This window comes from Phacochoerus africanus, chromosome 9 (genome assembly GCF_016906955.1).
Source record: "Phacochoerus africanus isolate WHEZ1 chromosome 9, ROS_Pafr_v1, whole genome shotgun sequence".
In the NCBI taxonomy this organism is placed as follows: Eukaryota; Metazoa; Chordata; class Mammalia; order Artiodactyla; family Suidae; genus Phacochoerus; species Phacochoerus africanus.
In genome coordinates this window covers 38,014,536-38,030,766 of record NC_062552.1, presented here as the reverse complement: position 1 = coordinate 38,030,766, position 16,231 = coordinate 38,014,536, and the positions used below count along the sequence as shown (strand labels likewise).

Below are 16,231 nucleotides of genomic sequence, written 5' to 3'. Positions count from 1 at the left end.
GCGGGTTTTGGCATCACTGGATCCTTAACTTACTGAGCAAGGCCAGGGCTCAAACCTGCAACCTCATGGATACTAGTGAGGTTCTTAACCTGCTGAGCCAAAATGGGAACACCAGCCCACATTTATCGAACAGCTGTTCACCATGTGCCGGGTACTATTTTAGGCACCAAGCATGTAAAATCCTGCTCACATCTCACAACAGTCCATCCCTGGCCTAAGGACAGTCCTGACAACAAGTCACTCCTCTCATCGTCCCCCTCATTTGGTGGTAATGATGATGGAGACACTCTGAGGACGAGTAACTGGCCCCAAGTAACACATCTAGTTAGTTGTGCTCTTAGACTTTGGCAAAGGGACCTCTGCCCGGGGACCCGCACTTTTGGGAGCCTTGCCTGTCACAGCCACACCCGAACGAATTTACCATCAGATTGAGACTTCAGCTTCTGGCCAAAATGAAGGGTCAGAGGCTGGGTTAACTCGTCTGCCTTAAAACACTAGGACCGCAGACAAAATATATGAAACAATGATTTTTCAGACGTTGGGCAAAGGCAACACAGGGCCCCTCCCAGGGAAGAAGGCAATAAATGAGCAGAGCCCTGTCCTTACCCCAGCTCCCTGCCCGCCCCAGGCGGTTTCCAGGCTTCAGTGCAGGGAGGAGGGAAGCCAAACAGAGCTTGGATGTCTGGCTGATTGAGAAGACAGATTTAGAAAGGTGCAGAGATGCACAGGCCGGAGTCCAAGGGAGGGGGAGCAGAACAGGTGAATGTCCAGAGATCGCAGAGGTGTCTCCTTGAGGCTGGCGGAGCCCTGATTTGCACACACATGAAAGCAAAGAGGGAGGGAGGGCCCCCGAAGGCAGAGCCGGAGGCAGAGCGATGCCTGGAGCTCACACGGGACAGGGATTAGTTTGTGTTCCCATCAGGCAGTGTGGAAAGACCTGGTAATGCGCGGGGTATTGAGCAGCGTCCTCAGAAGGGTATCGCCGTAGCCGAGGTCTGAATTCACCTTCAGCCGACAGCTGCTCTGTCTCTGTCCTGAACATCTTAAAAGCAAGCCTCAAAAGTATACATCTTACTCCAAGTATGTTAGCTATGTACCAGAACAAGGTCCAACACTGCGTAAAGGAATGCAACAAACTCCGACACCAAACGATGGAAAATTCACAATGTCTAGCATCTAATCAAGCTACAGACCAACGTCCCTCACGAACATAGATGCGAAAATTCCAAATGAAATTTTAGCCAATCCAATCCAACCATAGGAGCTCCTGTTGTGGCTCAGGAGGCTATGTTGTGTATCCCATGAGGATACAAGCTTGATCCCTGGCCTCATTTGGTGGGTTAAGGATCTGGGGTTGCTGGGGCTGGGGCTGGGGCTGGGGCTGGGGTTGGCAGCTGCAGCTCCTATTTGACCTTTAGCCTGGAAACTTCCATAGGCTGTGGGGGTGGCCCTAAAAAGACCAAAAAAAAAAAAAAAAGGAGTTCCTTTCGTGGCTCAGTGGTTAACAACCTGACTAGGTTCCATGAGGATGCAGGTTCAATCCCTGGCCTCACTCAATGGGTTGGGGATCTTAGTGTTGCCATGAACTGTGGTGTAGGTTGCAGACATGGCTCAGATCCTGTGTTGCTGTGGCTATGGCATAGGCTGGAAGCTGTAGCTCCAATTCGACCCTTAGCCTGGGAACTTCCATATGCCACAGGTGCAGCCCTAAAAAGCAAAAAAAGACAAAAGAAAAGAAAACCACATAAGGACATGTCATAATCAGATTGCTCAAAACCAGTGATAAAGGGGAGGTAGTGTAAGCAGCCAGGGGAAAAAGAACACATCTCATCCAGAGGAACACAGAAAAAGAGTGACAACGTATGTCTGGTGAGAAGTTATGCAAACCATAGGAAAATGGAGAGATAACCATATAGTGCTTTAAAAACAAGAAAATAAAAAGACAAAAGAAGGAAACCATCAACCTAGAATTTTACACTTAGTGACAGCATTGTTCAGAGATGAAGGTAACGTGGACTTTTTCGGATATGGAAAAACCGGATCTAGAGTAGCCAAAGCAACTTTGAAAAGAAGTCAAAAGCAGGAAGACACACGCTGATTTCAAGACTTGTTACAAGATTACACAATATTCAGTGATTTTTACATTTTTCTGTCATCCTAGAAAAAGCACAGCTCTGTGTACACTTGCACGCACATACATTTTTGATTTTAAGGAAGATAAATCTGCCACCCTAGAAAGCTGGAACTTACTTACATAATGGCTCGTTAGCTTCATTTGTAGCTTTTCACTATCCAGCTATGGATGTGGGGGGCCACTTTGCGCTCTTTCCCTGGGTGGCAAACGTGAAAGCTGGGGCTGTGTCTGCAGGTGACGGACCCCAGAACCTTACCAGTGTGGTCTGAGCCCAGGACCCGAGAGCTGCTGACTGTACCACCTGCCTGGTCACAGAGAACGGCAAGAGTATGGGGGAAGAGAAAAGCATAGAGATGTTTCTGGAAAAGGCCTGTGAGGATTCGAGGATCGTCTGTGGGAGTGGAATTTAATGTCCAGGAGGAAAGTTTGATGGGTGAAGGAGGTAAGGGTAGCATTGGATTCTCTCTTTCTCTCTCTCTCTCTCTCTTTTTTTTTTTTTGGTCTCTCTTTAGGGCCGTTCCCAGGCTAGGGGTCAAATCGGAGCTATAGCTGCCAGAGTACACCACAGCTCATGGCAACACCAGATCCTTAATCCACTGAGCAAGGCCAGGGATCAAACTTGCATCCTCATGGTTACTAGTCAGCTTCTTAACCTACTGCGCCATGGCGGGAACTCCAGCTGTTGCTTTAAGTCACTATGTTTTGCAGCAGTTTTTCTACTGCAACAGGTAACTGATAATGCTCCAGGCACTGATGGCAGCCTGACACCATGTCCATGTTATGTGACATCTGTGGGAGAAAGTTACCTTCAGCTCCATCTTACAGATGGGAAAACCCAGGCTCAGCAGAGTGACTGTGCCCACCGTCTCCAGGGTACAAAGGCCTGGAGTGGATTGGCCCCGGGCTGTCTGAGTCCCAGATGGGCAGGGCAAGGGCATGGCTGGGAGACAGGACAGGAGGGAGAGAGAGGTGCTGCCTAACTTGCTCCCCTTCATGCCCGTTCTGGTGCCCTGGCAAGAGCGTAGCCAGCAAGACGGGACAGGAGACCAGGTTCCAGACGGTGAACGGGAGGTCTCGGTTAACCCTGGGAGAAAGGGGCTCCTTGGCCCCGAGCTCTTTGACCCAGGCAGATGCCCCTCCCCCCGCCCCCGACACTGCTTGGGACACCACCAGACTCCACATGGTCCCGACTGGATCGTATCTCTGAAAAGGTCTCATGGCTTGTCCAGCTCACCAACCCGGGGACCACGTGGCCAGCCTCCCGCTACCCCATGCCCACACCGCAGTGGTTCCGGGGCTGCCTGCAGTGGGCATTTCCCAGGTGCAGTGCTCCCTTCTGCCTGTCTACTGGCATCCTGCCAGAGGGTCTTCGAAAGTCACAAGCTAAACAGAGACTCCCTGCCCGCCTCGATCCTGGCTACTTAGATGGATGTGAGGGGACCTTAGCAACACAAATATTTCCTGGGGCTTGCGGAGCCCTCGGTAGGATTCAGAGCTGGGTGGCCAGGGGTCCCTTCACGCATCTGTTTGGGTGAGTTTACTAACAGGCAGGCAGGCATTCCTTAAGGCTGGGGAAGAGAAGGGGTGCTTCTGGGGCAGTGGCCAGGACAGATGGAGAGATCAGAGGGAGGACGTGAAATCAACAGAGGGGGCTGTGCCCTGTCGCTCCCAACCTCTGGTCCACCTTTCTTCTCACAGATGTCAGAGAGCTGAAGCCACAGTTCTCGAAAAACTCTCTCTAGTAAAAGGGATCCGGGTGCAAATTGGTTCCTCCCCGAGGTGGATGCACTGGGTGGAATTTAGAAGCAGCGCTGAGTGCCTTTGGGGGCTGCTTTTGCTCCCGGGAAAGGTGGAGAAAATGTGCTGGGTTTTTTGGTTGCAGCTTCTCAGGGGCTGTTCTGTAGCTTCCCAGCTGTTGATGGCAGCTTCCTGATCCCTAGATGGCAGCCAGGGGGTGTGATCTTGAACTGTGAGCTCCAGTGGGGCCTCCGAGGGAGTAGCCAGGTGGTCACCCCCTCTTCTAGGAGATGCCGTTCTCCAGGTGTGGGCAAGTGTCACACGGCTCTGCTAGGAGCTTCCCCTGGACGCTCATCTTCCCGCTTCTGGGAGGGTGGACAGAGAATCCAGGAGTTGACAATGGTGTCTTGGAGCTGTCACTCACCACCGGAGCCCTGAGGAGTCCGCCCCGTCTTTGGCAGGCCTCAGTGTTTCTAAACTGCGAAATGATAGGGTTGACATGAAAGTTCCCTCCGGGCTTGAACCCATGATGACTCATCCCACAAACATGTAATTGAGGGGCTGCTGTCTGACAGGTACAGGGCTGGGCGCTGGGGCCACAAGATGGATGGGGCTGGTTCCTGTCCTTGCAGATCTCGCCTTCTAGAAGAGGCAGGTGAATAATAGTGGAATTAGAACACAGAGGGCTACGTGCTATGTTTGAAAGAATCGAGTTCTACCAGCTTTGTGAGGAAAGCTTTGTGTCCTGGCTCCCTGCCCCCCACCCCAGCCCACCCCACCCCCACCCCCAGCACCACCACTCCCCAGGCACAGGCGCTCTCAATTCTTTTAGATGATTCCTTTGAATTTTAGCATCTCACGTATCAGCTTTTTGATTTTTCAGTTTTAGGTGCCAATTAAATTCTCGCTCTATAAGATGTAGGTTAAATTCTCTTTAATCCACCCTTCTCATCAGAATCCTCCCCCAGGACCCCTTTCTGTGTTTCCATTCTCCCAATATGGTTACTTCATTCTCTTGGTTAGATGGAGACTCAATGTCTCTCTCTCTCTTTTTTTTTCTTTTTAGGGCTGCACCTGCTGCATATGGAGGTTCCCAGGCTAGGGGTCAAATCAGAGCTGCAGCTGCCAGCCTACACCACAGCCACAGCAACATGGGATCTGAAGCCACGCCTGCAACCTACGCTGAAGCTCACGGCAACACCAGATCCTTAACCCACTGAGCAAGTCCAGGGATGGAACTGGTGTCTTCATGGATAGTAGTCCGGTTCTTAACCTGCTGAGCCACAATGGGAACTCCCTCAGTGTCTTCATTTTTAGAACTAAATGTTATTTGTAGCTAAACCATGTAGTATATCATTATTATTTCAATGTTCTGTTCTCTCTGGAGTGAACTGCCCTTTTTTATTTGCCTAATTTTCCTTATACACATTCGTGGTTCAATCGCCAACTCTTCCCTGCTAGTGTGGATCCCATCTCCCTCTGTCCAAATTTTAGGCATTCCGTCCATCTCATCTTTTTGAGGAAGTCTCTCCCAGGGCCCTGTGACCCCTCCAGGGGAACCTGGCTGCTCTCTACTCCTGGCACAGATCCAGATGTCTCTCTTCTGTTGACGTTCTGCTTCCCTTTCCTTATTTTTCATTCTCTACCCTCCTGCTGTGAGAAATGGTAACGGGAGTTGCAGTGTGGGCAGCATTTGCATGTCTTGACATGTTTTTATTTTACATTTAACTGATAATTTGGCAGGGTATGGAATTTGAAGTTGGAAAAAATCCCTTAGAACTCCATCATCTTCTGAGTTCTGTGTTGCAGCAGGTTAAGAATCTGGCATTGTCAATGCAGCAGCCTGGGTCACTACTGTGGCTCACATTTGATCCCTGGCTTAGGATCTTCTGCATGCCATGGGTGGCACAGCCAAAAAAAAAAAAAAAGGTGCTATTGAAGAAGCAATGCTCTTTTGAGTCCTGGTCCTTTCATATGACTCAGCTTTCTCTCTAGAAATTTGTAGCATCTTCTTTGTCTCCAATGTTCTAAAATTTCACAATGCTGTGCTTTGGTGAGGGTCCTTTTTATTTTATTTATTTTTTTATGTTATTTATGGCCATTGTGGCGCAGTGGAAACAAATCCAACTGGGAACCATGAGGTTTTGGGTTCAATCCTTGGCCTCACTCAGTGGGTTAAGGATCCGGCATTGCCATGAGCTGTGGTATAGGTCGCAGACGCAGCTCAGATCCTGAGTTGCTGTGGCTGTGGCGTAGGCCGGCAGCTGTAGTTCCGATTGGACCCCTGGCCTGGGAACTTCCATATGCTGCAAGTGCGGCCCTAAAAAGCAAAAAATAAAATAAAATAAAATAATTATGGCTGCACTCGTGGTACATAGAAGTTTCTGGGCCAACAACTGAATCAAGCCACAGCTGTAACCTATGTCTTCCTTTAACCCACTGAGCCGGGTTGGGGACTAAACCTGCACCTCCACAGTGACCTGAGCTGCTGCAGTCGATTCTTAACCCACTGCTCCACGGCGGAAACTCCACATTTTTATACACTCCGACTTATTCAGTTTGGAAACTCTGGGGTTCCCATCGTGGCTCAGCAGTAACAAACACAACTAGTGTCCATGAGGACGAAGGTTTAATCCCTGACCTCACTCAGTGGGTTAAGGATCCGGCATTGCTATGTGCAATGGTGTAGGTGTAGGTTGAAGACTCGGCTTGGATCTGGTGTGGCCGTGGCTGTGGTATAGGTTGGCTACAGCTTGGATTTAACCCCTAGCCTGGAAACCTCCATGTGCCGTGGGCGCGGCCCCAAAAATACAAAAAAAAAAAAAAAAAAAAGGAAATTCATGTCCATCAGTTCTGGGAAATGCTCTTGAAGTGCTCTTTAAGGGATTTTCCTTTCATTGTTTTTTCTGTTTCCCTTCTTTATTTATTTATTATTTTTGCTTGTTTGTTTGCTACAGTTTGGGAGGTTATCTTTAACTTCCAATCCCCCTGTTTAATTTTCATTGCCATTACAGTTTTAATTTCTAAGACCTCATTTTGTCCTCTGAATGTTCATCTTTTTTTTTTTTTTTTGGTCATACAGCATGTGGACGTTCCCAGGCCAGGGATCAAACCTGTACCACAGCCGTAACCAGAACCACAGCCGTGACACCAGATCCTTAACTCACTGAGCTATGAGGGAACTCCTGAATGTTCATCTTTATACTATCTTATCTTTTTTTTTTTTTGTCTTTTCAGGGCCGACCCGTTGGATCCTTAACCCACTGAGTGAGGCCAGGGATCAAACCTGAACCCTCATGGATATCGTTGGATTCATTACCCCTGAGTCACGACAGGAACTCCTGTCATTTTATTCTTATTTCATAGATGCAGTTTTTTATTTCTCTGAGAATAAATAATTTGTAGAAATTTTCCTTCTGTCTGTACAACAGTATCCTCCAAATTGCTTTCATCCGGAGTTCCCGTCGTGGCTCAGTGGTTAACGAATCCAACTAGGAATCATGAGGTTGTGGGTTCAATCCCTGGCCTTGCTCAATGGGTTAAGGATCTGGTGTTGCCGTGAGCTGTGGTGTAGGTCGCAGACGTGGCTCGGATCCCACATTGCTGTGGCTCTGGTGTAGGCCGGTGGCTATAGCTCCTATTAGACCCCCAGCCTGGGAACTTCCATATGCCACGGGAGTAGCCCGAGAAATGGCAAAAAGACAAAGTAATAAAAATAATAATAAAAATAAAAAATAAAAAACAAATTGCTTTCATCCGATTGCTTTGATCTCTGTTTTTCATGTTAGATGCTTTCCTCATATGTCTGCAAATATTTGACTTTCTATTGAAGAATGGAGCTCTAAAAGCTTTGCAGCTGTGGGTGGGCCTTTGCTGTCTCTGCCTTTTCGAAACTCTTGATGTGAGAGTCTCTCACCCAACCCCCCTGTAGTGGCTCTGCCCCTACTACATCAGTGTCCCCCAGACCAAAAGCCCCCCATTTTACCCTCTCCAGAATATGCATCTCACCTGCTTGAATAGGGAGGGGAAGGGACCTGCCTGCACAGAGTAGGGGAGGGCATCTGGAGAACGAACTGCTCCAGATGACTTTCAACTAGTGTGCTTGTTTTTTTTTTTTTTTTAAATAGACTTAACTGTTTTGTTTTGTTTTGTTTTGTTTTTTTGTCTTTTTAGGGCTGCACCATGGCATATGGAGGTTCCCAGGCTAGGGGTCAAATCAGAGCTGCAAATGCCAGCCTACACCACAGCCACGGCAATACTGGATCCGAGCCACATCTGTGACCTACGTAACAGCTTGCGGCAATGCCAGATCCTTAACCCACTGAGCAAGGTTAGGGATCAAACCCACATCCTTGTGGATACTAGTTAGGTTCTTAACCCCCTAGCCACAGTGGGAACTCCCAGTGTATTTTCTCTGCCCTAAAACTCCTTTGTGCTTCTGCCTACTCATCCCTTGCTCTTCCCAACCCCTCGTAACCACTTGGTTTTTACTTTTAAAAATTCACCCTCATCCCTCTTTTCAGAAGTAACCCTTGCTAACCAGCCCCTGACTCCGGGCCCCCGAGTGGGAGACCCTCATGTAGGGCGGGTTGCCTCTCAGCTGCCCTCAGGCTGGCTCAGGCCTCAGAATTCTCTGCCCATCCTCTCTCCAGCTTCCAAAACTTCTTGCTGTTGTCTTCTCCCTTGTTCTATTTGTTTCTATGAGTCTTCACCTTAAAAGAAAGTCCCTCTGCTAGTGTTTAGCAGATTCAGGTTGGCCCGAAGGGAAATGCATGAGCATTAGAAGTGGCTCTAGGAGTTCCCGTCGCAGCGCAGTGGAAACATATCCGACTAGGAACCATGAGCTTATGGGTTCGATCCCTGGCCTGGCTCAGTGGGTTAAGGATCCAAGCTTGCGGTGAGCTGTGGTGCAGGTTGCAGACACGGCTCAGATCCCGTGTTGCTGTGGCTGTGATGTAGGCCAGCAGCTGCAGCTCTGATTGGACCCCTAGCCTGGGAACATCCATGTGCCTCGGGTGCGGCCCTAAAAGGATAAAGAGACAAAAATACAAAAAAAAAAAAAAGTGGTTCCAATTGGATCATCTCCTTAAATTCAGCTTGACCCAGACCCCGCTCCCTCCCATCTTCTTCTGCAAAATAAGCTCCATCTTATTTTGTATGTCCTGATTTCTGCCAGTGGCTTCTGCTGCTCTGTTACCTAAGGCTTAACATCCCAGGGTCCTCTGCACCTTTGCGTCCCCTTTCTTCTTCCTTCCTCTGGGGTCCCTCCCGTTTTCTTTCCTCTGTTCACAGCTGCCACCCTAACACGCAAGCCTGAACGAATGGCTTGTGGGTGATGGTCAAATTTCCCCCTTTGCATCTGCCTTCACAATGTCTTCAAACAAACTCGCCACGGTCCCGTCATTCAGGGCTCAAAAATATTTTGTCTAGAGACAAAAGTCCCAATTTCTGAGTCAGGCAGGTGAGTTTCCATAACATGACTCCTATCAGCTGCTCCTGACCTAGTCCTCCTGCCACCACTGGTGGGCGCAGGCACGGCCACTCTGAGCACACTGGCCCCTTCCCGGCTCTGTCCCCTCTGCCCGTGCACCTCTCCAGTCAGTTTAGATGCTGCCCCCAACGCAGAGCTTCCCCAGTCATCCCAGGGAACTTGCCCACACTCTCTTCTAGGTGCCCAACCTTAAAGCGCATTCATGTTGCTATTTTTCACCTTACAAATCTGTGTCTCTGGGATTCTTGGAGGGGAGGCACTGTAGCTTATCCGTCATGTACATTCAGGGCTTAGTTTGGTGTCTTGTAGGCATGAAGTCCTCAAGAGATGCTTTTCCGGTAAGCTGCCTGAGATGCCCTCTGAGAAATGTTCGCTTAACCCAGAAAAACACACAAAATTATACAAATCAGGAAGTTCGACTCTTGGAGCTCCCATCTTGGATCAGCGGTTAATGAACCCCACTAATATCCATGAGGACTTGGGTCTGATCCCTGGCCTCGCTCAGCGGGTTAATGATCCAGGCTTGCCATGAGCTGTTGTGCAGGTCACAGACATGGCTAGGATCCCGAGTTGCTGTGGCTGTGGAGTAGGCCAGCAGCTACAGCTCCGATTTGACCCCTAGCCAGGGAACCTCCACATGCTGCAGGTGTGGCCCTAAAAAAAGACCAAAAAAAAAAAATAGAGATTCGATTTTTTTTTGGGGGGGGGGGCTGAATTCACAGCATATGGGAGTTCCTGGGGCAGAGATCGATCTAACCCATGCCTCAACAGTGACCTGACCACAGCAGTGACAACACTGGATCCTTAACCCGCTGCGCCACAATGGGAACTCCTAGAGGTTTGAATCTTTGGGTTCACTTTAAGGACACTCGTGAAACTGCCCAGGCCATAAGGGTAGGCATATCTGAAAAGCTGCCATATCTGAAAGACATCACTTTAGGAGTTCCCGTTGTGGCTCAGTAGGTTTTGAACCTGGGTTTATATTCATGAGGAGGTGGGTTTGATCCTTGGCTTTGTTCAGTGGGTTAAAGATCCAGCGCTGCCCTAAGCTGTGGTGTAGACCCGGGTGCAGCCCAGATGCAGCTTGGCGTGGCTGTGGCTGTGGATGGCAGCTGCAGCTCCAGTTTGACCCCCTAGCTCTGGGAACTTCTGAATGCCGTGGGTGCAGCCCCCAAAAAAGAAGGAGGAGGAGGAGAAAAAAGAAAGGAAAGAAAATGAGAAAATTAAAAAAAAAAGATGTCCCTGTACAGAAGTGGCGTGAACCACTCCGTCGTTACAATGGCGGAGCTGGTGGCCACGACCAGGCCGAGCAGTGCGGCTGGACACACTGGTCAATGGTCAATGGTCCAGAGAGCGCTGAATGTTCAGTGCACCTGCTCAAAGGTGCTTAGAGTAATGCTGAACTTAAGGGCTGAGATGTAGATTCTGTGGTCATGGAGCACATCCGGGTGAACAAAGCTCCCAGGAAGCAGCCCAGGACTTACAGAGCTCATGGTCACGGTCAGATCAACCCTTACATGAGTTCTCCCTGCCACATTGAGATGTTCCTCACTGGAACAGGACAGTTTGTTCCTAAATCAGAAGAGGAGGTTGCGCAGAGAAAAAAGATATTCTGGGAGAAGATGCAGAAACAAAAACTCATGACCCAGGAGTAAATTCCGCAAAAATAAGTGCTAATTAAAGTTGAAAAAAAAGTTCTCAATAGCTGTTGAATATATAAATGATTGACTTTATATGGTTACACTTCATTAATTGTCTGTGTCCTTTTCTATGCTGCTGTCTTCGTTGTCGCCGTATTAATAACACTTTTATGGGAAGATCGTTTTAATAATTAAACTCCTTGAAAGTGTCATTAGAAGGACCTTCTTTGTACCAAAAATTGCTCACAGCAAAAAGGAAAAGTGTATGTCCTTTTTGCATATTGCCTTACTTTGATGTGTTATTTTACTTCCTTCATTTATTTATTAATTTGTTTTGGCCATGCCTGTGGCATGCAGAAGTGCCCAGGCCAGGGACAGAACCTGTGCCACAGTAGTGACAATGCAAGGTCCTTAACCCACTGAGCCACCAGGGAACTCTTTATTTTCCTTCTTTACCTATCCGTGCTCTTTCCCAAATTATCCTGTAAGCTCCCTGAGGACAGGGCCTATGCCCAGCTCTTCCCTTCAGCATTCCCCATGGCACGTGGACTAGCCTGGGTATAGATGGAGGCTCAGTGAAGATTAGTAGCAGGACTGTGTATGCTCTCGGGTGACTCGCTTGTATGGAAACAGGGACCTGCTGTATAGCATGTTTTCAAGCATTATGTAAATGGCAGCACTCTGGATCTTTCTGCCATTTCCACCCCTCCACCCCCACCCCAAATGTAACCTGCTGATGACAGGTAGCTCTGGTGTCTTCCTTTTCTCTGCAGCCTAATATTCCATTATGAAACCATGCCACCCTGGATGTCCCCCCTCTCCTGTGACTAGAAATTTCAGATACACCCAGCTGAGGTCCTTCCGGACCTCACCTCTCTCCTGTAGCCACCTGGTCCCATCTTCTCTCTTGTTTAAAAAGCCTCCCTGGAGTTCCGCTGTGATAGGGCTAGAGTAGGCACAGGTGTTGAAGTCCCAATAGGGGATCATAGATGAAGAGGGAAACCTGGGGGATGCTGGGAGACCACTGTTAAGTTCAAGAAAAGACAAGCTTGCTTAATGAGTGGAGGTGCGAGAATTGCCTCAGGTCATTGGGTGGGGATGGGATAAGCCCTGCATTCAGATTCAGACTGAGGGCAAGAGTTTGAAGACGCCCTTCAGTGGATTTGAATACACACCTTACCGGATACTAAGGAGGAGCTACTGCTCCTGGAAAGGAAGAGGCGGGCCTTTCCGACCCCCACTCCCCTTGGATGATAAAACTGTGGCCCACCAGATCCTTGGGCAGAGCTTCCTTGCACCTCTTATAAGCATCCTATCCCAATCAATCGGAATTTCTTCTGCGTGGAGGCATAAAGAACCTGGGCGTTGGTGAGTCCAGACACAGGGTTACTAACTCGAATTTTAAACTCTGGGTTTAAGTCCCAATCTGGCTTTTGGCTGGGTTTAAGTCCTGGCATGTGCGTTCAAGTCCCATCCTAGGTTTTGGCTGGGTTTAAGTCCTGGTACGTGGGGTCAAGTCCCAATCTGTGTTCTGGGTAGGTTCAGGCTGTTCGTTCTAACGTTTCAGTTGTGCTCAGTGGGTTAAGAACCTGATTAGTATGCATGAGGATGCGGGTTCGATCCCTGGCTTTGCTCTGTGGGGTCAGGTCCCGGCATTGCTGCAGGCTGCAGCATAGAGGCCAGCAGCTGCGGCACTGATTTGGCTCCTAGCCTGGGAACATCCATATGTCACAGGTGTAGACATTTAAAAAAAAGAAATCAAAAAGCCTCTCTGATATTATTCTCTAAGGCAAGCTCCCTAGTTAGGACTCCATCACCTGACACCAGGACAACCCCAGGAGCTACCTAACCAGCCCCTGCAGCCCCAGCTCAGCCCATTTGCTGCACAGCTATTTTCTCCCTGCTTCTGCTGTCGGCAGCTTCCCCTCTGCTCTAAACCCTCTCCTGGGAGCCAGCAGCTTGGACCCCCAGCTTGCCTTTGGGCCCTACACAGTCCGGCTCCCTCTCCAGTACCATCTCCTAGGGTTGCAGGCCGTCCGGCCTTCGTGGCTCTCCCCCAGATGTCCTAACCCACCCCGCTTCCGCTCTCATTGCTCGTCCCCAGGAACCAAGCTCTCCCGCTAAGTCTTATCTTTCTCTCGAGGCTCCTCCTGTGCCTTATCTTCCCCAAGAAGCCTGCTCGGAACCCCTCTGAAGGCTAAGGCGTGTGGTGATGGAACCACTGATTGGGCCCCTGCCAAGCTCACTGATGGATTCGCTGAAGTACAAGACTGTTCCCTTCGGATGTAAACTCTTCAGGGACACAGGCCATGCGTCTCAGAATCTGTTATCAGCAGCATCGGGCTGCTACGCACAGGTGGGCCCCGGAGTGCAGCTTCATAGCCGTTCCTCCATCTATCCTCCCCTCAATCTTCTTAAGTCGGGGATTCTTATCACCCTTTTGTAGATAAGGAAACTGCCCCGCCCTTGCCCAGGGCCCAGCCTGGTGCCAGAAGATGGAGAGGTGGGTTGCCGAAGAAGACAGTGGTGGGAGGGGCTCCTCTCAGCCCACTGCTCTCCTGCCCCTGCCTGTCCCCACCCGGCCCCGCCTCCTGACACAGCCCTTTGTTTTCTGCAAATGTGAACCTTCCTGAAGCCACATCTAGGCCCCTCTCCAAGCCTAGGCTCTCTCTCTTCTCTCGGCTTCCTACCCAAGTTTCCCCTTCCCAGATGCAGCCTCTTCCAGGGAGTCCTCAAGGAATGCACGGGTCTCCCCGACTCCCTGTGGAAACTGGCATCCAAGACTACACTTTATTAATAGTTATTATGTCTTGTGGGCCTAAAATGCACAAGGCACATTTTTATTTTATTTTTTTAGGGCCGCGCCTGCGGCATATGGAAGTTCTCAGGCTAGGGGTCAAATCGGAGCTACAGCTGCCGGCCTACACCACAGCCACAGCAACACCAGATCTGAACCAAATCTGGGACCTATACCACAGCTCACGGCAATGCCAGAGCCTTTATCCCCTGAGCGAGCCAGGGATGGAACCTGTATCTTCATGGATACTAACTGGGTTCCTAACCCATTGAGCCACAACAGGAACTCCTAGGCACACTTTTTATGTTGTATCATTGATCTTCTCAGCAGGCCAGTTGAGGATCACCTCATCCTAGTCTACAGATGAGGATACTGAAGCCCAGAGAGGTCAAGATGTTTTCCCAAGGCCACAGAGCTGGCAAGTAGCAGAGGCAGGATCTGAAACCCTGCAGTGCCCACACTTTCTCCCTTGCTGGACTTGGGGCTCGGCTGATCGCCATCAGCCTCCCAGCCGGAGAACCAGCTCTCTGGGAGTGGAGTCTTGTGCTTCTCTAGTGTATGCCCACCGCTGTCCCCATGCTTGGCTCGTTCCGGAGCCCAGGCAGCATCTGATGTAGACAGTCTGAGTTCCAGGTCTGAGAGCAGGAGGGGCCCTGACTCCTAGCAGGGGTAGAGCCTTCTATTCGGGGCCAGGAGCTCCAGAACCCTCACCCCACCCCGTACCGCCCCTGTTAATTCCACCCCCACACCCTGTCCACGGCAGGACAGAGGGCCTTTCAGTCTCAGCTGTCACCGTGACCACCTTCTTGGGAGGGGCTGTTTGTCTAAACTTTTGAACCCGACGTGGAGGCCGACTGCAGGTGTGAAGGGGACCTGGGTGGGCCTGTGTGATGGGATATCACTGTGACTAGTGTGTGGCATGTGTCCCTGCCCTCAGTGGCCATGGGATAATTGCAGGCTTTAGAAGGGACCTCTTGGTGTGAATGTAGCTGATTAGCATCACGTGTGGTGCCTGTGTGTCTGTGCACATGCTCAGGGGGGTGTGTGTCCCCCCTTGTGAATTCCCCCTTTCCCCCAACCCCCAGGGGCCTCTTTGCCTTCACTGTTCTGATTCCATATTCTAGCGGAATCCCCCCCACCCGTCTGATTTTATATATATTTTATAAAATTTCTAATATATATGTGTATATATATATATACGTATTTGCTTTTTAGGGCTGCACCTGTGACATATGGAGGTTCCCAGGCTAGGGGTCCAATTGGAGCTATAGCTGCCAGCCTACACCACAGCTCACGGCAATGCTAGATCCTTAACCCACTGAGCAAGGCCAGGGATCAAACCTGCAACCTCATGTTTCCTAGCTGGATTCATTTCCACTGTGCCATGACGGGAACTCTTTTTTTTTTTTTAGGGTGATGATTTTTATGGGGCATTTCTGCCTTCTTTCTCTTGTCCCCTCCCTCCCTCAGTGACACTCTGGTCCCCAACTTACCTCATTGCCTAGAGAGCATCAGCTGGGGATTCTGGAGCCAGGCCTGATTCCTGACTCTGAGGGGCTTTGCAACACAGTTTCCCCTTTGGGAGGATCCAGGAAGGGGTGGGGGTGGGGGGGCAAAGTGAATAGTGTTACTGGAAAGCTGAGTCTCAGCCACACTGCCACCCCCTTCCTTTCCCACCCTGCAAACCGGACTCCTCATTCTTAGCACTTCATTTGTTAACCTCCAGTTCCACGTCTGGGCTTCCTCATCTGTAACATGGGGATCCTAACAGTATCGAACTCAGAGTTGCTGTGTGGATTACATGAAACGTCAGGCTCCTAGAATAGTGTGTGGTACGTGATAAGAGCTCATTAAAAGTTAGTGATTATCATTACTGTTAATGACCTTAACTGAGCCCTTTGTTGTGCCCAGTGTACCAGACTCCAGAGGCGTCTCCAGAAGGCTCTCACCTCTCCTCTTTCTGCTCAGGGTGCCTAGTAGGTCCCAAGTTGGGCGGAAGGGGGGGGGCAGTCTGGAAGCCCCCAAACAACAGAAGGAACCCTTTTCTCCCCTGGGGTTCCCAGGACATGGGTGTGTAGGGCTGTTATTCTCATAGGAAGCTGAGCGCCCCCTCCCCACACCCCACCTCCCATCCTCCTCTGAAGGCAAGTTTGCCTGAAGAGCAGAAAGTCTACTTTGTCTAAAGTGCCCTCTGCTGGTCACCAGCAAAGGCATTGGCTAAGGATGCCCGTTAATGGTTGGGAGAGAAAAGCCTTCCGAGTGTGAGGGCAAGCTTCTGCCCTCTGCGGAGCCCAGAGTGCCACCTTCTCCTCCTCAAAATGTCCAGCTTGGCGTGTCCACCCCCTCTTTTTTTGCCAGCCCGAGAACAGTTTCTAAAGGTAGCTTCTCTTCTCCCTATTAAGTGTAGAAATACCCAGACCAGGACAAGAAGC

General features: G+C 50.0%; 1 protein-coding gene across 1 annotated transcript; it reads left to right on the top strand.

Annotated features, from left to right (window-relative positions):
• Nucleotides 1-10,184: 10,184 nt before the first annotated feature.
• On the top strand, nt 10,185-11,017 carry LOC125136601 (60S ribosomal protein L17-like). Its single transcript, XM_047797455.1, is given in 2 exon segments — nt 10,185-10,304; nt 10,613-11,017. Coding segments are annotated over 2 exon segments (525 nt in total).
• The last annotated feature ends 5,214 nt before the right edge of the window (nt 11,018-16,231 follow it).